The following is a 23,773-nucleotide window of genomic DNA, read 5'->3' as shown; positions in this document are numbered from 1 at the left end:
GACACAATCTATCCTACTGTGGACAGAAGTGAACATAAGATCGATATCCGGTATCCATCTAAAAGGAACAGACAATACAGTGGCAGATTTCCTGAGCCGGAAAACGATAAAACACACGGAATGGTCGCTAAACCAAACAACCTTCACTCAAATCACCCAGAAGTGGGGAATACCCGAAGTAGACCTATTTGCTTCCAGGGCGAACGCAAAATCTCCGATATTTTTCTCCCTGGACCCTACAGATGGCAACAGCGGGGTGGATGCTTTCAACCAAAACTGGAAATGGCATCTGTGCTATGCATTCCCTCCAACTGCCATAATCCCAAAAGTAATCCAAAAAATCAAGGCAGAGAAAACAGTGATATTAATAGTAACATACTGGCCCCAGAGAGCATGGTTCAGTCATTTAAAAAATCTCAGCATACAACCTCAGCTGACACTGACGGACCGCCCGGATCTACTGTCACAAGGCCCAGTCAACCATCCGAACCACAAAATCTTGAAGCTCTCGGCTTGGTTACTGAGAGGGTAAAACTCCAGAACAAAGGCCTGTCAGACAGCGTAATCAACACCATCTTAAACAGCAGAAAGCCGGTAACGAGAGCCATCTATGAGAAAATAAGGAAAAAATTTGTTTCTTGGTACGAAGACAGACCAATCTCCAATGGTGGGATAATTCCAATAGTTTTGGACTTCCTACAAGATAGTGCAGACAAAAACATATCACCAAGTACCCTGAAAGTACAAGTTGCAGCACTTTCCTCGGTCATGGATACTAGACTAGCGGAAGACCCGCTGATAAGACGTTTCCTCATAGCCCTTAAAAGATCCAAACCAGCCAAATTGTACAAAACTCCCACCTGGGACATGGGCACAGTACTTAAGGGCTTTCTTTCCCCTCCGTTTGAACCTATCGAGGACAGCTCAGACAAAAACCTCACGTTAAAAACTGCGCTCCTTCTGGCCTTAGTATCCGCCAGAAGAGTGAGTGAGATCCAAGCTCTATCTTCAATAGAACCATACTGTCTAATACATCTGGACAAGATAATTCTCTCTCCAGATCCGGCCTTTCTACCCAAGGTCTCTTCTACATTTCACAGAACCCAAAACATCGTCATACCCTCACTTCCAACAACCATGGATAGTAGGAAAAGAGACATTTACAGCAAACTTGATGTAAGGAACACGCTCATAGCGTATCTCGAAAGAACAAAGGAATGGCGTAGAACGACCTCCCTCTTCATCCTCTATGCAGGAATCAACAGAGGGAAACAAGCTTCAAAAAGCACCATCAGCAGATGGATAAGGATGGCCATACAGATTACCTATAAGGCACAAAATCTCACTCCACCTAGTGAAATCAGAGCGCACTCAACTAGAGCCTGGGCAACCTCGGCCGCAGAGAAAGCAGGGGCAACTCCGGAGCAGATCTGCAGGGCAGCGACATGGTCGAGCTTCAGTACTTTCGCTAAGCACTACCGCATAGACCAGCTGTCTGACCAAGACCAAGCATTTGGTCGTAAAGTGCTCCAGTCTCTAACCCCACCCTAGTAAGTATTGCTTGATATATCCTCTCGGATTCTGCCCTGGAAGACGATTCGAGAAAACAGAGTTAGGTACCTGGTAACTCTTTTTCTAAGAAGTCTTCCAGGGCAGCACTAGTTCCCACCCTTGAAACAACAAAAACCAGGTACAGAGGGGGAGCTTGCAGCTTACAGGGAATTCCTTCGGTGCTTTAACATAACTGAGGCACACAGGTAAGAGTGTGAAATTTATAATGGTGGACTAATGTGTTTCCTGTTTTAGGGAGGAGGAGCCTATCTCTCTCGGATGCTGCCCTGGAAGACTTCTTAGAAAAAGAGTTACCAGGTACCTAACTCTGTTTTCAAACAGCGAAAATACCTTTTTTGTTTTTGTTGTTATCCTTGCTTCCGCAAGGTACATCATGTACAGCCACGCAGTGGCTCCGTGAGCACGATTGTCATCGATCCCAGGAGACAATGCGCCGCCACTTGTTGCATGGTGTTTATGCGCATGCATGCGATCGGGAGGTGCATGCAGGATTTCCAGAAGCACCATATCCCAGAAGGACATACCAGTGGGCTTCGGCTGCCCACGCTCAAGATGGAAATGTGCTCGGCGGGGACTGCTAAGTAATTTTTTAAAAATAACTAACAATAACTAACATAACAAAACCTACATTAGATACTAATGCCGTTTGCTATAGGTTTTGGTGCGAACAACATGGGAGTGTTTTTCAAGAAAAAAATAAAAATAAAACACTGGAACTCTGCTTTAACCTCTCAATGTCGGCTATACACAAATATGCGCCCTCTTGACGGGTGGGCTTTAATGCCAAGAGGCTGCATACATGCAGTCCTATGTAAACATGTTTCTGTGTGCACTCAGAACAGTAACCGGCAGGTACCAGAAAGCTCCCGATGCATATTTGCGATTTGGAACTTTCTGACCATGTGATCTCTGTGACTGCCAATCGGAATGCCCGCCTCCTGGTATTTAGAAGAAGGGGTTAATATATACAGTGGCTTTCCAGAACACTACAAGTTATCTAAAGAAACAGCACAGAAGTAGCCAGCCGTCAGGCGTACTTTTATTGAAACATCAGACATTTTTCTGACTCGCTTACCTGTATGTGTAAATTTCAACTTGAACTACTGAACTCTGTAAACAACAAGGGAGACAGAGGAAAACACTTGAAAAGGGAGCTTAAAGCTTAATTTGCTAAAACTTTTTTCTTCAGTTTGAATGGAGCAGGAAAACACTTGAGTGATTATAGGATTATTTAGTGCCATGATAGGGGGCAAAAAATAAGGGCTTCCCAATACCTAGAGTACTCGTAGTTCACTTTAATTTTTAACCTTGGCAGAAAATCTTAATGCAACCTGAGGCTAATCCCTTAATTGGTCATGCAATTTTCATGACAAACAACAGCAGGGCCCAGCAACAGAGAGGACATAGAAAATTAATTGCTTTCTTGGGGAGGCACTAGCCCCTCATGTCCATATTAAACTTCAGCAAAAAATCATGATCTTATGGTTTCAATTATTTGTCTTACTCTAAGGTGCCCTGCAAAGTTTTTAACTGCTGCCAATGGTGTCATTAGACCTCCTGTCTTGCTGACAACAATATACCATACATGAAGTGAGGGGAACATTCCAACAGCAACACTGACAGAAATGTAAGAATTGCTCTGGTCTATAAGGGGCATAATGGTACAAGAGCTGAACTAGTTAAACAAACTAGTCTGATATGTGTTTATATTTTAGGTTAGAGTAATTTAAAGCTGAATTCCAGGAATTGAGCTCCTTTATAAAAAATGAAGGCATACTATAAGTTAAGGCCTACCTTTAAGCAGGCTACCCCCCCTTCAATCTATTATGAATGCTGCTGCTAGACTAATACACCTCACTAATCGATCCGTGACTGCTGCTCCTCTCTGCCAATCCCTTCACTGGCTTTCCCTACCCCACCGTGTAAAATTTAAAATGCTAAACATAACATACAAGGCCATTCACAACATCGCCCCCATCTACATCACCAACCTCATCTGCAGAAATCGCCCCCTCCGCTCCTCCCAGGACCTCCTGCTCTATAACTCCCTTGTTACCTCCTCCCATACTCGCCTTCAGGACTTCTCCAGAGCCTCTCCCATCCTCTGGAATTCCCTGCCCCAGTATGTCCGATCAGCCCCTACCCTGTCCACCTTTAGGAGATCCCTGAAAACTCATTTATTCAGGGAAGCCTATCCCACACCCACATAACTGTCCCTGAGCCACCCCCATCGAATCATTCTTTGCAGCTATTACCTTTTGTACCACCACCCCCTCCCTTTAGAATGTAAGCTCTACGAGCAGGGCCCTCCTGTACCTTTTGTAATGAACTGTACTGTAATTGTGTTGTCCCCCTTATACATTGTAAAGCGCTGTAAACTGTTGCCGCTATATAAATCTCGTATAATAATAATAATAATAATAAAGTCTAGTGAGGTGCATTACACCTCCTGGGCTTAGCTTTATTATTTGTAATGAGCTTTATAGTACTCTTGAGAAGACAGCTGTCACTGTAGTTCTAGGAGAGTAGCACTGATACTTTTGAGCTATTCATCTTGCACAGGAGATATAAGCTGCAGCTGCTATGCCTGCCCCTCACCTCCTCCTGTCCATTCACAGAAGCCTTTGTATTATGTGAACAAATTCACAAAATACAAAGGCTTCTCTGGATGGGCAGCAGAAGGGAGGTGTGGGCATAGCTGCTCTGTGTGCCTGTCAGAATCCATGAAATCAGACCGAGACAGAAGTACAGTTAAATCACACTTGTTTAATAATAAAAATAGAAAGAACAGACATAGTGAAAACATAGCCAATGCTCAGTAACTGGAACAGATAGTCAGCCAAGCCAGAAGTCAGGGATCAATGTAGTGGAACAGCAAGCGAGATCTGGAGCCAGAAGGGATGTCAGCAAAGCCAGACTTTAAAGAGAAACGCAGGAGATGTTTCTTGTGATGTTGACCAAGGCGAAGGCAGAGATCCTCTGGACAGGACGGCTTAAGTAGGCAGGACTAACGAGCAAGATATCATCAACAGCTGAGTAACTGTGGAGAGAGATGGTAGCTGGCAATTACCCAACAGCTGAGCGGCCAGCTAGAGAAGGAAGGGCTGAGCCCAGCCCTGACAGTACCCCCTCCTCAACGACCCCTTCCCCCTCGGAGAACCACCAGGCTTGAGGGGAAAACGTCTATGGAAATCACGGACCATACCCCTTCCAATGCACCAGGTACTGTATGCGCCCACGGAACCTACGGCAGTCAACAATGGACTGTACTTCATAATCCTCATGGTTCCCAACCTGTAAAGGGTGAGGACGTGGCACTGAGGTAGTAAAGCGGTTGCAGACCAAAGGTTTTAATAAGGAGACATGAAATATATTTGAAATTTGCACATTAGACGGAAGGTCTAATGCGTAAGCCACTGGGTTAATCCTGCAAAGAATATCGAAAGGCCCAATAAACCGAGGTGCAAACTTCAGTGAAGGAACACAAAGTCGGAGGTTGCGAGATGACAGCCAGACCCTGTCCCCAACCTGGCAGGAAGGCGCAGGCAGGCGTCCGCGGTCAGCATGGAGTCTGTACCTATCATTAGCATGACGCAAAGCCTCCTGCACGGAGATGCTCCTCTAAAGTAGGAATACTCTGCGGAACAAACGAGTCAGGCAACATGGCAGGTTGGAAACCATAATTCGGCATAAACGGAGACAATCGGGAAGCAGAATTCAAGGCACTGTTGTGAGCAAACTCTGCCCACGGTAATAGGTCTGACCAGTTGTTATGATGGTCAGAAATATAGCAACGTAGGAATTGCTCCAAGGTCTGATTGGCTCGTTCTGCGGCTCCATTAGAGTGTGGGTGATACGTAAAGATGAAAGCAAGCTGAATTCCCAACTGTGCACAAAAGGCTCACCAGAACCGGGACACAAACTGACTACCCCTGTCCGAGACAATCACCTTGGGTAGCCCATGTAAGCGAAAGATCTCCTGAGCAAAAATGGAAGCCAGTTCCTTAGAAGTGGGCAACTTCTTATTTGGAATACAATGACACATCTTTGAGAACCGTTCAACCACCATAAGGATAACTGTGTTGCCCTGGGAGTTGGGTAACTCCACAATGAAATCCATAGACAGGTGGGTCCAGGGCCTCTCATCATTGGGTATGGGTTGTAGGAGGCCCACTGGAAGGTGTCGTGGAGTCTTACTCTGAGCACACACGGAACAGGCAGCTATGAAGACAGTTACATCAGCACATTGACTAGGCCACCAAAATTGTTGGGAAATGGTCTAAACGAGCTGATTCTTCCCAGGGTGGCCAGCAACCTTGGGAGAATGGTAAGTCTGGAGCACGGAAGTAGGGAGACTCTCTGGGACAAAGCAGCGGTCACAAGGTTTCCCAGGCGGAGCATGGACCTGAGGAGCAAGAATTTTATCACCCAAAGGAGAAGTGAGACTAGTGCGAACCGTAGCCAGAATACGATCAGGAGGAATCACAGGAAGCGGAACCGAGTCCAACTTGGAAGTGGAGGAAAATTGTCGTGACAAGGCATCTGCCCTTATATTCTTAGTACTGGGTAAGAATGAGACTACGTAATTGAAACTTGACAAGAAAAGAGCCCATCGCGCCCTTCTGGGAGAGAGGCATTTAGCCTCAGACAAGAATGTGAGATTCTTACGGTCAGTAAGAATGAGAACCGGTACAGTGGTACCTTTGAGGAGATGTCTCCATTCTTTCAGGGCTAAAATGATCGCCAACAGTTCTCTGTCACCAATCTCTGCAATCCGCAGGTGCCAATTTCTTGGAAAAGTAACCACAAGGTTGCACAGTGCTTTTAGAGGTAGGACGTTGAGCCAACACCAGTCCCAGAAGCATCAACCTCAAGGATACAAGGTAATGTAGGCTCAGGATGTGCCAACACAGGAGCAGAAACAAAGGCAGCCTTAAGACTCTCAAAGGCCATAATGGATTCTGGAGACCAACTCTGTGAGTTACCGTCCTTTCTGGTCATATCAGTCAGGGGCTTGACCATAATAAACTTCCCGAAATAGTTGGCAAAGCCCAGGAAACGCTGCAGAGGACGTAAACCCACGGGTCGGGGCCACTGTAGGACTGCTGAAAGTTTCTCTGGGTCCATCGAAAAACCAGCAGTGGAAATGACAGCCTAGGAACTTGTCCAGTTTACAATAAAGATTGTTCCCTCTTAGTTTCTGAAGCACACGACAGATGTCTGTGTGGTGGCTCTCCAGGGACTTGGAAAATATGAGGATATCATCGAGATAAACCACCATAACTGCATCAAATATCAGAGGACATTGTTAATAAATTCCTGGAAAACTGCCGGGGCGTTACAAAGGCCAAAAGGCATTACGAGGTACTCATAATGGCCTGTTCTGGTATTAAACGCAGTTTTCCACTCGTCGCCCTCCTTAGTTCTCACAAGATTGTATGCCCCTCTCAAATCAAGCTTCGTGAACACCGTTGCTCCCTTGAGGCGGTCAAATAACTCCATAATCAATGGAATTGCATAGGTATTCTTAATCGTGAAATGATTGAGACCCCTATAAACAATACAAGGTCTCAGTTCACCACTCTTCTTGTTCATGAAGAAGAAACCAGCATCAGCAGGAGACGAGGATTTGCGGATGAAACCTCGAGAAAGTGCGTCTGCAACATACTCCTCCATGGCCTTATCCTCCAAGACCGACAAGGGCTAAACCCGGCCATGAGGGGGTATGGCATCAGGTTGAAGGTCAATTGCGCAATCATATGGCCGGTGTGAAGGCAAACTACCAGCTTGACCTTTGTCAAAGACATCACTAAAATTGCAGTACTCCTCAGGCAGGGAGAAGTGTGAAGAGGTGCACAGAACCCTGGCTACCTTCTGGAAGCATGTCTCACTGCACTGTGGTGACCAGGAGAGAACCTCAGCACGGAGCCAATCAAAACAGGGGTTGTGCCTCTGTAACCAAGGATAACCAATAACCAGCGGAAACTTGGGTGAGGAAAATAACTTGGAATTGGATTATCTTATGGTGAAGAGCCCCTACGGCCATGGACAATGGAACCGTCTCATGAGTCACATGGGCAGGCTGTAGAGGTCTACCGTCAAGATCCTCAATGGCAAGTGTCACGCAGCTGCAGTGGAATCGAGTGCTTTGATACAAAGGCAGTATCAATGAATAGGCCTGCAGCCCCAGAGTTGATTAGAGCCTGTATCTCGATGGACGACTCAGCCCAAAAAAGAGTAACCAAAAGCAGGGGCTTATCCTTCTGGATAACTGGGGATGAAACAACGTCACCTAAGGTCTGTCCATGACAGGACTTCAAGGTTCAGGCGTTTCCTGGACGGGTAGGACAAGACTTCAAAAATTGACCTGCCTGTCCACAATAAAGGCACAATCTATGCCCTCCTCCTAAAGGTTCTCTCATCCGCAGAGAGACGTGTGAAACCCAAGTATATGGGTTCACCTTCACTGACCGTCTCAGTACCAGGAGGCATGGGAGGTGAGGGAGGCATGGGTGGGACTGCAAAGCTCGGAGACAAACATACAGGAGGCTTCCGCAAGCGTTCCTTAAAAGAGTCTTTCTCTGAGTCTGGAGTCAATGAGGATGGCAAACGTGATCAACTTTTCCAGCTCAGTGGGTATATCTCAGACTGCTATCTCATGCTTGATGGTATCTGAGAGACCATGAGAAAAAGCAGCCACGAGGGCCTCATTGTTCCACGCAACCTCTGCTGCCAGAGTACGGAATTCAATGGCGTAGTCGGCAACAGTTCTCGTACTCTGTTCGATGGACATGAGGCACTTGGCAGCAGAAGCGGAGCGTGCGGGAATATCAAATACCCTTTTAAACAAAGCCACAAACGCAGGGTAGCTAAAGACAACAGGTTTTTGCATCTCCCATAGAGGGTTTGCGCAGGCCAAGGCTCTCTCGGAAAGCAAAGATATCACAAAACCTACTTTGCTTTTGTCCGTGGGAAACTCCTGGGGCAGCATCTCAAAGTATATCTCAACCTGGTTGAGAAAACATCAGCATTGGACTGGATCACCCCCAAATCGCTGGGGAAGCAGAGCGGAACCAGACATACCCCTTTTATAGAGGTAATACTCGAGGCAGGTGCCTGCACAGAGTCTGGAGCAGCAGCAGGGTCGGCCTACAACATAGGTTGTACCGGAGCAGCCACAGTAGGAGATTCCAGGTGAGCCGTGCGACTCAGGAGTGTTTGTAACCTCATGGCGAACTGATCCATGCAGTGATCCAGTTCATTCAATCGGGAAAAAATATTACCAACGAGTGGAATGACTGCATCTTCTGAATTCATGGCCTTCGCCTACTGTCAGAAACCATGAAATCAGACCGAGACAGAAGTACAGTTAAATCACACTTGTTTAATAATAAAAGTAAAAAGAACAAACGTAGTCAACATATAGCCAAAGTTCAGTAACTGGGATGGATAATCAGCCAAGCCAGAAGTCAGGGATCAATGTAGTGGAACAGCAAGCAGAATCTGGAGCCAGAAGGGATGTCAGCAAAGCCAGTCTTTAAACAGGATTGCAGAAGATGTTTCTTGTGATGTCGACCAAGGCGAAGACAGAGATCCTCTGGACTGGACAGCTTAAGTAGGCAGAACTGACGAGCAGGATATCAACAGCTGAGCGGTTTAGATATTAATGGCTGTGTGTTGAGTTTTTTTGAGGGGTCAGCAAATTTACACTGTTATACAAGCTGTACACTCACTGCTTTACATTGTAGCAAAGTGTCATTTCTTCAGTGTTGTCACATGAAAAGATATAATAAAATATTTACAAAAATGTGAGGGGTGTACTCACATTTGTGAGATACTGTACGTATTCACTTATTCACTTATTTGTACTTATAATGTTTCTGTTAGCGCGGCTAATTCCTAATTCCAGGCAAATTCCTTTTGAGATTAAAAACAAAGTGGTCAAAAATAAGGGATGACAAGAAAGGATATACACTACAGGTTCACAGATGGTAATTATTGCATACTAGCCCGACATGTTTCGCATTTGTCGCTTTTTCAAGGGATATGCAACTGTATAGTGAGTCATCCAATACTTTTAATGATTATACGGAAATAAAGAAAAAAGAGAAATTTTTGTATATACACATGAATAATTTTCGGCATTAATGCAACATTAAATATCCAGAAAAAATATTGTATCCTCTAACCTAAATGCAAATCAAAAAGCTGCCATTAAATCTCTTGAATCTAACCAAAAGATAATAATTAAACCTGCCGACAAAGGCGGGAATCTAGTTATCATGGAAACAGCCCAATATATCAATATGTGCAACAAGATTTTATCCAATCGAGACTGGTACCGCCCTATTTCCAGAACTTTAATACAAAACTTTAATACTAAATATTACAACATCATTTTTAAGGCATACCACCAAGGTATCATAGACAAAAACACATGGGATTACCTCAACGTAAGGGACCCACGAATCCCTACTTTTTATGCCTTACCAAAGGTACACAAATCCATCCTGGAACCTCCAGGACGTCCCATAATATCGGGTTGCTCATGCCTGACGGAAAACGCCAGCAGTCTGGTAGACAACAATTTACACCCCCACGTTACCTCTCTCTTTTCCTACATCAAAGATACCATAGACCTATTAAAAACCATCGAAGGTATCTCACTTCCACCAGGCACCTATTTAGTTGCACTGGACATTGAAAGTCTATACAACACTATTCCCCACAGTAAGGGCATCGAAATTGTGAGTAGCCATCTTTATGAGAGAGGTCCCCCATTTGAGAAATACAATGGATTTGTCCTGGAACTTCTCAACTATATACTGAGACATAACGTCTTCATGTTTAACTCTTCCCACTACCTCCAGGTGCAGGGGGTTGCGATGGGGACCAAATGTGCCCCATCGTATGCCAACCTGTACCTGGGGGGGTGGGAAAAAGATCTTTTTTCCAGGGACGACCTGACCCATCTATTGGAAAAGGTCGTTTCCTGGTATCGTTACATAGATGACGTGTTGTTATTTTGGTCTGGGTCAGAGACAGAACTGAAAGAATTCTTTAGATTGATCTCTATTAACAACTTTAATCTTTGTTTCACCATGGAACATAGCACGACTGCGACTAATTTCCTTGATCTCACTATTTCAATTGACGCCAACGGAAAATTAGACTCGTCACTCTTTAGAAAACCTTCGGCTGGGAATACTATTCTCCACGCGGATAGTTCACACCCAGGCCCCTTGCTGAAGAGCATTCCCTACAGCCAGTACTTGCGCTTGAGACGCAACTGTAGCAAGGATGCAGATTTCCAGACAGCAGCCAAAGATCTGTATAAAAGATTACTATCCCGTGGATATAGTCACTCATGTCTCAAAAGGGCATATAATAGGGTTAGAATACAAAATAGAGACTCGCTACTATTTTCAATCAAACCCCCCACCAAATCCGACACGGTTAGACTGATTACCCGCTACTCTAGTCAACATAGAGAAATCAGGAATATTATAACCAAATTCTGGCCTCTTCTATCTGCTGACTCAGCAGTCAGCAAACATATTAATCCATTTCCCGAAATAACCTATAAACGGGTTCCCTCATTGAAGGACCGTCTAGTCCACAGTCACTTCCAAGACACCTTTAAAAATAAAAAACCTCTTCACACAGGTATTTCTCCATGCGGCAAATGTGATATCTGCCGCTATGTAGAAAACACATCACGGTTTCTACTCCCTAATGGACAGTGGTACTCAATCAAATTCAATGCCACCTGCCAAACTCCGGGTATAATCTATCTAGCTCAATGTATTTGTGGTGGCTTTTATGTTGGCAAAACGAAACGACCTCTCTACAAACGAATTAGAGACCACATAAAACCCATCCTGAAAAAACAAATGGATACAGCTATTGCCAGGCATGTGGGTCTGTACCATAACTTTAACCCCAGAACCATCAAGTTCTATGCTCTGGAGCATGTCCCGCTGGACGAAAGAGGGGGCAGCCTCGATCGGACGCTGCTCCAGCTTGAAGCCCGCTGGATTTATACCCTCCAAGCCACCCATTTCCCGGGCTTGAACGAAAGCCTTAGCTACAGGCCCTTCCTCTGATGTTAGCTGCCCATGCAACATCCCGTGGTGTCACTGTCCACCTGACACCCTACAATCCTGCCTACCTAGTTTTCCCTTCCCCCCCCTCCTCCATCCTTCCCCCGTGTCATTTACATTAAATGAAGTGTTTCTATCGCAAATGTATTTATTTTATATAATATACTTTGTAACATATTATGCACGGCTTGATTTAACATGTATTGATGTGTAACCAGGTTTGAGTATGTAACTCTGCTTTAATGCAATTACACCTTGACCTATATGTAAACGTGTTGTCCCTTTGAAGCGCCGATCGAGATCGGAAGGTCTGTGGTCCCTTCCTACCCGATCGGCTACTCTTTTGGCCCATCTTGTCGAACCGCTTTCAGCCCAGTGTTTGCTGTAACAGCGGGTAGGGGGCTGTTGCATCCACACGGACGCCCGGGGCACATCCTTGAGATGTGCCCACATCGCGCCGTGCATCCCCGTCGCACCGGTTCCATCATAGGGCACTTTCGGAGCCCTTCCCCCGCCCCCTTCGCCCCGTGACGCGGCTCCTGCACGGGAGGAGCAGCCGTGCGCGGCACTGCGCATGTCGGCTCCCTCCGCCGGCGCGGTGCCTTGTGGGACTTGAAGTCTGGACGGGGTTCCTGGTCCCTCGGGCATGCGCACTGGCGCCATCACGTCCGCATCGAGCCGGCGACGTCACACGCCGGCTCGATGGGGAGCGGTATTTAAACCGGCAGATCTGACAGCAATGTCTGCCAGCGCCGGAGGATGTAAGCCAAGATCTTGGCAAGGTAAGTGACTGGTGTTGAACACCATACCCTGCCCTATACTTATGCCTATATACTTTCTGGTTCCTATTTACCTATTGAACTCTTGTTGAGTCACAACTAAATCTCTGTACCTTGAGCTTACTTTTATCATTATGCCACATGTTAGACTTCCACTACCTGCCTATAAACATTTCTTAACTTAAATTATTTAGCCCATTTTTTCTGTCTAGTGAAAATATCCCTTGTTTTTATTTTTATTCTTATTTTTATTTTCTAGCTTTAACATATTCACTACTCAAATATTTCTGGCAATCATCATTTCACTTTTTTCGCTGGCTACCTGTATTATTGGTCGCAGTTCTAATTAACCCTCGGCGTAAGTGTCATTTGATTGATTTTGATAATTTTTTTTTTTTTTTTTTTTCCCAAATCTAATTAACCCTTTGTATAAAAATATTTCCTCCTGACACTGTATCTATTATCTATACAACAGCTTCTCCTTACTGCTCCCTGTGGTTGCAATTAAGCCTCCTTGCTGTCATGCTTGGCTGTGTCTGTATATGCCGGTTCTGACGAGATTGTATAGGGTCAACTTCGGGGGTAAGCCTTTATGGACACTTCAGAGTGACAACACATATTTTTTCTGGATATTTAATGTTGCATTAATGCAGAAAATTATTCATGTGTATATACAAAAATTTCTCTTTTTTCTTTATTTCCGTAGAATCATTAAAAGTATTGGATGACTCACTATACAGTTGCATATCCCTTGAAAAAGCGACAAATGCGAAACATGTCGGGCTAGTATGCAATAATTACCATCTGTGAACCTGTAGTGTATATCCTTTCTTGTCATCCCTTATTTTTGACCACTTTGTTTTTAATCTCAAAAGGAATTTGCCTGTTATTCCACATAATATATGTGTTTTTTAAATGTAAACAATAAACTGTCTTTTTTTAAAATAAAAAAAGAGAAAAGATATACAGCTTTTCCGTATACTTTAATCTACTTGCACCGTGAAAATCCCTTTAGTTTGTATGTCCATTTAAACTTAATTTTTGCTCAGGGATGTGGTGCCTACCTATGAGGGTGTTTTTCCCATATTCGGAACCAAAACTCCAAACATTGATTTATTGTACTTTATCATTTGCGCAGTATCACTTTCTGGTTTCGTTATAAATAAAAAGCCTGACATCTACTGACATCTACTAAACAGAAGTACAAAACAGACAGAAAAGGGTCTGTTCGTTCAGCGAAAACATTGCCATTACTTAAGATAACAAAGTAATAGGTACATTGTTATTATTTTGGACAAACTAGGCTTCCTTTTGGCAATATTGTTTGTAAAATAATTCATTTTTCTATGGACCCTATAGACAAAAAGATGTAAGAAAAAAATCAATTTTTTTTTTAATACATCAATCGTTCTAAAATATCAAGTATACCATGGCTCTGTTTTCTTATTTTTTGTCCTGTGCATGCTCCTAATCCTCCACTGATGCACCTCACCACTACTACTTGTGTAGAGCAAGCAGTGCCGTTATTTCTGATCACATGATCTGCAGTAGACGTGTATCTATAGCGGGAGAGAAGCCCAGACTGTGTGTGCTATATGTCCACATCCTAGCAAATCAAGTACAACTATGGACAGAATATGCAGTCATGGACTTTGTGTGGACATATAGGAGAGAAACTGAGTACCACAAAAACAACTTTATTTGGTACCATTAAAAAACGATTACACAACATTAAAAATTACTCTCCACATATGGGTTCACAACATGCGAAGATTCCGGTTACAGTTCACATGTGGACTTGGCGCATTTTGGGAATCCTTCAGGAGCACATGTGACAGAATCAGTATACTGAAACCCACTCCTAATCTTTAATAGAGTAATATCAACCAGTAGGGTAGACTGGAATTCATAGCATGTGTATGTTGCCCATAGAAGTCCAAATGAGTGAGCCAAGGTGAAGCCACTGCCTCGCACATGGAAAATTTGGGTACATTAAGTAAACAGCTAATGGTCTTGTGCACATTCTTAAAATAAAAGGACCAACTTCTCAATGGAGAACCATCCAGACCCAATGTGAGTAAGTCACCATAGAGACAGCATGGTAGTCAAAGTAGTCAAGGCACATTTACTATCATTATACAGGGTACCGGCGCAGGGAACCAAAAATCTATTATGCCAATCGTTTATGTCTGCTGCAGTCAGAAAAGACCCTCCCCACTTTCGGGTTAGGTTATGACGAAAAAAGTGTGTTTATGGACTGCGCCAACTATTAAATTTGTGTACCACCACTGCTATTTATAACCATAAACCTTAAAAATGTATATTAGTGTCAAAATGTCCTCACAGTGCTCTTTAGAAAACTATATGTCCTGTGATTAATAAGCCCTCAAGTACTATTGATTATGCCCTTCAAAAAAATTAATATATGTGTGCCCAAAAAACATATAGAAACATATAAAAGGATGTGTCCTAAACCATCAGATTCAAAAGCATATGTACAATACCAAAGTGAAAAACAAACAAAGATAAAAAGATAAACCTGCTGCTGTGAAATAAAAGAAGAACAATCAATGTATAACTTTGGTAAAAAGTTCAAACTCAGTATAGTGGATGATTCCAAGTAGCTAATAAATCCCAGATGAGTCGCCTCAGTGAGTGATCAGCCAGCTCCTATAGATTCATCTCTTAATTGTGCAGCTAAATACCAGCATTTTGTGATTCCACCACCACTTAAAGATTGGCCACTCACCAGATACAGGTGGATGTGCTCCTTTGGTTCATTAGTTGGATAACCACTCCATACCATGGATCAATCTGCACCCTCTTCAGTTCTCATGGAAAATAAATGGCCATCATGGTATAGTATATCTAAACTTATTTAAAAAAGTATAAAAGACTATTGCACTCACATATTGATGTGCCCATAAGCCGGCACCAAGCTGTTCAAGCCGTGTATGTGGGGTCCAAAATGCCAGTGTGCATTCCCCTGTACATCTCACACTCCGTGTGTGTTCCAGGCCTCGCTCTCACTAGGCAGGAAGTGACGATTTTGACGTCACTTCCTGCCTAGTGGGAGCGAGGCCTGGAACACACACGGAGTAGGAGACGTACAGGGGAACCGACATTTCGGACCCCACATACACGGCTGGAACAGCTTGGTGCTGGCTTATGGGCACATCAACATGTGAGTGCAATAGTCTTTTATACCTTTTTTAAATAAACAAGTTTAGATATACTATATAGACATGTGCATTTGTTTATGTCCGAATGCATTTTCGTCAGAATTTTGGGTATTTTTATTATCGTTTTAACAAACGATAACGAACTTGCAGAATCCGAAAACCGAAAGATCCGACATAAACAAATGCTTTATTTTCGTTTTCGTTGTGACAATAGTTCGATATAGATAGGAGATTCGACATGGCGCTGACAATAGCGATCTGTGTCCATCGAACCTGTGCCTAACCTTTGCTCTATTAGTTCAAGTTTATTCTACATAGAGAGAAAAGATTCGACATTATAGAGACAATACCAAAAAAGGTCGAATGTGCCTAACCTAACTCTATTAGTCCAAGATTATTCGACATGAAGATTCGACGAAGCAGTCACCGCGAGTGGACATTTATGGCCAAATGCTCCGCCCATAGGCTATAGAAGAATTATAATGTTGGTTGACTAGTAATAATAATTAATAAATATAATTATTACTAGTGTCATACAACATTAGAATACCACTATAGCTTGTAGGCGGAACATTCGACTGGAAATGTACGATTGCGGCGTCGTACAGTTTAGCTGTTCCGTCGAATCTTCTTAGAACATTCGACAGACACCATAAGCCTTCAATGACAGATTTAACCTTAATTATTTCGGATTTTCAGACGAATGCATTTTTTAACGAAACAAAAGAAATAAAAACGAATTTCGGGAGTAACTAAATTTATTTTTTGGAAGAAAACGAAATTCCGAAATGAAATATTTCAGTGTGCACATGTCTAATACTATACCATAATGGCCATTTATTTTCCATGCGAACTGGTAGTGTGAAGAGGGTGCAGATTGATCCATTGTATGGAGTGGTTATTCAACTAATGAACCAAAGGAGCACATTCACCTGTATCTGGTGAATGGCCAATCTATAAGTGGTGGTGGAATCACAAAATGGTGGTATTTAGCTGCAAAATTAAGAGATGAATCTATAGGAGCTGGCTGATCACTCACTGAGGCAACTCATCTGGGATTTATTAGCTACTTGGAATCGTCCACTATACTGAGTTTGAACTTTTTATCAAAGATATACATTGAATGTTCTTCTTTTATTTCACAGCAGCAGCAGCTTTATCTTTTTATCTATGTTTGTTTTTCACTTTGGTATTGTACATATGCTTTTGAATCTTATGGTTTAGGACACATCCTTTTATATGTTTATATATGTTTTTTGGGCACACAAGCACGTATATATTAATTTTTTTGAAGGGCATAATCAATAGTACTTGAGGGCTTATTAATCACTGGACATATAGTTCTCTAAAGAGCACACTGTGAGGACATTTTGACACTGATATACATCATTAAGGTTTATGGTTGTAAATAGCAGTGGTGGTACACAAATTTATTTTAATAGTTGGCGCAGTCCATAAACACACATTCACTATATTACCAAAAGTATTGAGACTCCTGCCTTTACACACACACATCAACTTTAATGGCATCCCAGTCTTAGTCTGTAGGGTTCAATATTGAGTTGGCCTATCCTTTGAACCCTACAGACTAAGACTGGGATGCCATTATAGTTCATGTGCGTGTAAAGGCAGGCATCCCAATACTTTTGGTAATATAGTGAATAGTCCATTTAGGGGGCTCTTGATAAAAAATAACTCAGTTCACATGAATCCAGCCGGTGATCTGCAGTAGATGTGTAGTCCATCTCAAGGGGGCATTGAAGAAGGACAAGAGCAGAACACATCTTGTCATTGAGAGATGAAATAAAGGAAGAGAGAGATAGAAGCTAAATTTGTCTTATATTTAGGCATATTGCACTTATTTTAGTTTTAAATAATGTGAGTTTAGTGTCACTTGGTAAAGTGGTAAGACTTCCTTGAGAAATCTGTTTTGGAACAGTGAAGTTCATTTCATCTGGCGCACAGCTCACACTATGAACAGGATAATATAAACCTCAGAGAATTATGTAAACAATCCCATGTAATGGTTAATTACCTGTCAGACTTTAGCTGGTTGTGTCCTGGGTTACGGAGGGTCCCGTCTCTAAATATACTCCTGTTTTCTCCTAAGTAGTTGGTAAAATCCAGCAGGAGAGATTGAAGGATGATGCTTTGCACTTTTAGCAATCGCTGAAGACACGCTCGCACTCGGGGCACTCGGGGCTCGCACTCAGGGCAAGATGTGCATGTGCATGCAGTGAATGATGTAGGACCTCCCAGTTCGTCACTCTACACGTTTCAGGGGTAGACGTGCCCCTTCCTCAGGAATTTGACATCAAATTCCAGAGGCATGCATGGCTTATCCCTCTGACACGCCACCTCGCTGGAGTGTAAACTTATCTGCAGCGAACACTGAAAGTAAACAGTATCATGCTTCATTCTCACGCTGGATTTTTACAAAACACTTGGTAGAAAAAAGGAGTATTTTTAGTGATGGGATCCCAAGTAACCCGGGACACAACTAGAAAAAAGTTTGACAGGTGATTAACTATCACATTGGATTGTTCATATTAAGGCCTGGTTCTCACCAGTGCGATTTCAGATGAGACTGCGGTCGCACAGAATCGCAGGACAGTGAAAATCACATTTATTTTCAATGAGGCCCTTTCAGATCAATGCAGCGCAATGCATTAGTCTCTGAGGATTATATTATTCTTTTCATAATATGGGTGGCACGGTGGTGTAGTGGGTAGCACTTTCGCCTAGCAGTAAGAAGGGTCGCTGGTTCGAATCCCAACCATGACACTACCTGCCTGGAGTTTGCATGTTCTCCCTGTGCCTGTGTGGGTACTCCGGTTTCCTCCCATACTCCAAAGACATGTTGGTAGGTTAATTGGATCCTGTCTAAATTGTCCCTAGTATGTATGAATGTGAGTTAGGGACCTTAGATTGTAAGCTCCTTGAGGGTAGGGACTGATGTGAATGTAAAATATATATGTAAAGCGCTGCGTAAATTGACTGCGCTATATAAGTACCTGAAATAAATAAATAAATAAATAATATGAGAAGAAGCACAATTTAAAGGAGGAGTATGGCGAACGTTTGTTGGTCATACTTCTCATGTGGGTCACCAGAAAGCACTTACTTTTGCACTCCTGTGACCTAGAATTAGCCAACAGTGGGCTAATGTCTGCTGTCAGCTGACGTCACAGAGCCATTCTAGAGAGGATCCTAACAATAATGTTGGGATTCAACCAGATTCCTCACTGGCAGCTAGATTAGCTTCTCAACATACCGCTGAGAGCCTGGTCAGATGCAGACCAATCTGTATGTTTTGCCTTCATGCAGCAGTGTAGCTTTACGTTTACTTGCAAATGTATGAAACAAAAATAAGTTTTTACCCTAAGATAAAAACCTTTTTTAGGCTTTGTGCGCTGAGAGGTACAACAATATGTTACAAATTTCACAATCACAACTTTCCTGTTTATAAATATGGTTTTATTCAACAACTTATACATAACATTTTATACATAGGAATATATGTACAGCGTGTTTTCAGGTGCAATTATTTACAACAATAGCTATTTATATTTATATAAAATTAAATTGTATGTGTGGGTTAAAGGAAATCAAAATTTTGAGGGCCCTAAATCTGAAAACATGGAAGTAATAATTTTCTACTGTATGTGAACAAAGGCTGCATTAAAAAAAAATCCTCAGTGGTTTATACAATAAAAACTGTGTTGATTTGAATACTTATTTTTATTTAATATTACACCTCCCATCCTGCAGGTGGCAACATTGTCCAACAAAGTCTAATTTTGTCCTCCATGATTTTTTATGGGTACATCCACTTGAGACTTGACGTAGCCCCCCCCCCCTACAAAATAATAATTTCCTTAAATTTTGGGTTTTATTATGTTCACCAATGTCTGAGATCCATACTTATTAAAGCATAAGTCCTACCAAAACATTCTTTATTTTGTTTTGGATAGATTTAGGAAGGCTCAGAACCCCTGACACTTTTTACTGCTGTTCTGTCCCACGAAACCATTTTCACCATGACTGTATATAAGCAAAACTCTCTCTTTACTGGACTTACACTTCAACATTTGGACAGGGCTGGCTTTTCTACATAGTCAACATAAGCCATGGCCTAGGGCGTAATGGCTACCAGGGGTGGCAGCCACCCATACATCATGCTGTTGAACAAAATCTTGAGTATAATAAAAGGTTCCAGACATCCCCCTGTGTGCCAGTACCATCTAGCTGGGTCTTCAGTGTTGCCGTCCCTGCACAGTTAATCCCGGGAAGTTGGTGGAGTAGTCTAATATGATTATGATAGTCTAGTATTACATTTCACCCACTTTGGCTCCATATACCTCTTAGTAAACTTCTAAACTGCACAGCGGTACATTAATGGGAGAGAATGGACTTGCCTAATGCACCAAAAAGATGCATGTACCACTTCCTGAAGGGCAACTCAATGCAATAGTGTGAATGGGCCCTAAGTCATTGGTTCTAGATTTACTGACACAAGTGAGAAAATGATGACTGCTGATCTTTATATTTCGATAATACTACAGGGAAATTGACTGGGGTAGGAAGATATGGCATGAGATAGTAGCCTAACTGGGAAGGAATGATAAATTCAGCCCTCATTTCAGTTTTGCTGCCACATGCAGCACGATGTGAAGCACATCTGGACATGGCATGGGCACGTTAAAATTCAGCCACATTGTATCCAACAGTTGATTAATTTTTATTTTTTTAAATATACTGTATATCACAAAGGGGTACATTCACAAGGTGGGGGGGGGGGGGGGCATACCCCTGCTTTTTAAAAGAAAAAGAACCACCACAGATGTGCATTGGACTGCAGTAAAATTTTATGAGAAAAAAGCTGGGAGGAGAGCCCAATCACATGACCATTCAAATATGCTCATTCATGGTCAGTGACTTAGAAAGTATTCTCCTTTATTCCTTTGCAATGTTGTAAAAAAGAAAATTCAAGACATTCAAAACCACCAAATAGCGGTGAACCACAAGTATAAAAAAAAATAGCACCTCAAAACCTTTGTCAACAATATTGTTAGCAACTTCAATAAAATAACAAAATTGTTATTGTCTGGATGGATTCAAGAAAAAAGACAAGCGATTACTGACAAACTGCTACAAGCAACACCAGAGGCAACTCAGAGCCACAAATGGCTCAGTGAGCCTCTGACTGGGGTGACTGCTCCATAATATTGGCTAAAAGCTGCACAGACAGCTGACTGAGGCACAGAATCACACTGGAAAAAAATGTAAAACATATCTTTGCACATGAAGCAGATAAGTGATATGATCTTACATTTGTATTGTAGGGACCTGCTGCCCTCAGCTGTTTGTGTTTTTAAATAGCTGTTTGTTAATTACCACAGAGTTGGTTGGGTATAGACAGACATTTCTTATCCCTGCCAGTTGGGTTGGAAACCCCAGAGGAAGGAAGTAGAGAGAGAAAGAGAGAAGCTGAGACCACATTTTCTGTCCATGGAAAAGCTGCTGCTGAATCCAGGTTTTTGTTTAGGCAAGTGCTTCTTGTTTAACAGTTTGCTATTGTTGACTATAGCTTCTGGGTATACCTGTATATAATATTTAAAGACTGGTGACAGAAGTATATTTATTCCCTTGGTGTTATCTCACACACACTATACCAGATAGCTAAGTCTGTGATATGGGGTGTGTATGTAGGGCCTTTTCAGCCCTTCAACACTAGGGCCATTTGTTCTATGGTTCTGGTCTTAACTGGCACAAATCCTTACTTATTCAGGTGAACTGGCTAAACCTCTGGGTATAATGTAGGTATGCAAATTATAGAATGTATAGAAGGCATAGGAAAATGATCACATCTCATTTAGGCTTTGGCCCAGTTCTTCTGCTCCTCATATACTGGTTTGATGAGGCTGCCAGCTGCAATAATGCCCCAGTAGTAAGGCACTTGGGGGTAACAGGCCTGAGCCAGCAACCACAAAAGCTGTCACTATTTGCATATTAGAAAACCAAGGTATAGTCTGTGACATGTGCTGGTATATATAAGTTGCAGAAAACATAATTGGTCATGGAGTCTTCTACAGAGAGACAAGACATTTGCATTAAAATGAAATCTCATACACATCAATACCTATAGCCTTCATGGAGGGCAAAGTTAGTGATTTGTTGGCAAATTAAATCACATTTAAATACCCACTTGCACTTACAACGTGAAGATAAAATATAGTTATTAAAAAAGTAAATGACTAATGCAAAGAATATGCACTTAGGTCAACAATCTACCCAAACAATCCATTTCATTCAGAGGACAACATCTGAGTGGGTCGGGTACCGGATAATGGGATCAGTGCAATTCCACCCTGAATTAAGTACCGAATCTCTTAAGCTTCTGGTCACTTTTGAACACATACGTAGGAACATGACCATATGATTGTATACAGTATCCATGTAAAAGTAAAGTCTTTTTTAACAAGTCTTGGTGGACCACCCTTCCAAAGCATCCTTCAACCAAAGAGGCCTACAAAAGCCTACATTCTCCTTCATCTGGCTCTTCGCTATATTTTCTTCTTATTTGTCACCATGGATACCATGAAAATATGGCTATCCACTAACATCATCAGAGGTAGACAACATAATTCTCTGGAACTAATCCGGTTTTGCCCTCGTAGGTCGCCTTTAACCAGCCTGGCTCCACAGATCTGTGCACTGGGTAACATAAAAAAGATTGAGATTAATACGATTTGACATGTGAAATTGGCCAACACAACCAAGTTAAAGTTCAAAATCAGGTTTCATATTTTTTGTGTCTTTATAGTTGTCGGTTTTTGGTAGGAAAGGCTTTAAAAAGAGGAATTTTGACTTACCCGTACATTCTATATCTTGGAATACAGTACAGGACACAGGAAAGTATTAATAAACCCTGGGTTATAGGCAGGTGATGCAGAGTAACTAAGGAATAGAAGGGAAGGTGTCCCGTGTCCTGTAATGTACTCCAATATATCGAATTTCCTGGTAAGTCAAAATTTTTATTATCATAATCGTACAGTACAGGACACCAGCAAAACATGCATAGACCCTGGGACAACCTCAAGCAATGAATGAGAAAATTGGGCAACAACTACGCAAACAGAACTGTGTCAACAGATGCAACAAGGGTCAAAGGGCCCAACTTCAGAGTGCTGCTGCAAGATCCTTGTGGCCAAAAGCCGCAGAAGACTGGACTTCCACCTGGTAGAACTTGAGAACTTTAGGACTGGTAGGTATGAGCAGAGAGCCAGGTAGCTGCCTTACACTAGACATGTGCAATTTGTTTCGGTCCGAATATAAATTCGGACACATTTTTGGATATATTCCGAGATTCGGATGTATCCGAATCTCCGACTGAAGTAGTAACGAATTTAGTTGAAATTTGTTTTGTTTCGTTTATTTGTTTTGTAATAAATTCCAAATTTTCGGAACAATTCTAATTCAGACAGTCAAAAAAATAATCGATCGATTCGAATTCTGTGTGAAGAATAGGTGGTTGTTAAGGAGCGGGCCGGGAAGCTGGCCGCCGTGTCCTTAACAACAACCGATGGTTTATTAGGATTATGAGGAGATCTCCAACACACAGAAACCTCCCCCGCTCAACACCCTATGTCCACAGATACAATCATTACTTCCCTCACTCAACCCTGCTGGTATTAATGAGGTTGCTAAACTTTTATATAACACTCATCTAACCACCTGCCCCCTGGATCCTGCTCCCTCGCAAATGCTACACTCACCCTCTGACTCGATTCTACACTCTCTAACTCTAGTCACCCCCATACTTAAAAAGCCCTCACTGGACCCCACCAATCTTAACAATCTATGTCCTATCTCCTTACTCGCCTTCTCCTCCAAACTTCTTGAAAGACTGGTCTACAACCGACTGAGCTACCATCTGACCATGAACAAACTTCTTGTTCCCCTTCAGTCCGGATTTTGCTCTCAACACTCCACGGAAACTGCTCTCCTTAAACTCTCAAATTACCTACTAGTGGCTAAAACCAGCGGACACTATTCTGTACTACTTCTCCTGGATCTCTCTTCTGCCTTTGACACAGTGGACCACCCCCTCCTCCTCAATAAACTCCACTCCTTT

The 23,773-nt window shown here is 42.6% G+C and overlaps 2 protein-coding genes across 3 annotated transcripts in view; both read right to left on the bottom strand.

Moving 5' to 3' along the window:
- Nucleotides 1-18,032, bottom strand: part of LOC141126968 (nicotinamide N-methyltransferase-like) — a 57,875-nt gene extending 39,843 nt beyond the window's left edge. Inside the window, exon 1 of the mRNA XM_073613054.1 lies at nucleotides 17,672-18,032. The gene's annotated coding sequence lies outside the window, so the exon portion shown is untranslated. The remainder of the gene's footprint in view (nucleotides 1-17,671) is intronic.
- Nucleotides 18,033-19,091: 1,059 nt separating this feature from the next.
- Nucleotides 19,092-23,773, bottom strand: part of ARHGAP42 (Rho GTPase activating protein 42) — a 525,190-nt gene continuing 520,508 nt past the window's right edge. For both annotated transcript variants that reach the window (XM_073613052.1, XM_073613053.1), the window contains one exon: nucleotides 19,092-22,353. In XM_073613052.1, the coding sequence (XP_073469153.1) occupies nucleotides 22,265-22,353 (89 nt within the window). In that variant the 3' untranslated portion in view covers nucleotides 19,092-22,264. The remainder of the gene's footprint in view (nucleotides 22,354-23,773) is intronic.

Source organism: Aquarana catesbeiana, linkage group LG02 (genome assembly GCF_042186555.1).
Source record: "Aquarana catesbeiana isolate 2022-GZ linkage group LG02, ASM4218655v1, whole genome shotgun sequence".
NCBI classification, from domain to species: Eukaryota; Metazoa; Chordata; class Amphibia; order Anura; family Ranidae; genus Aquarana; species Aquarana catesbeiana.
Note: the sequence above shows the minus strand (reverse complement) of the source record. Positions and strands in the feature narration are given on the sequence as shown.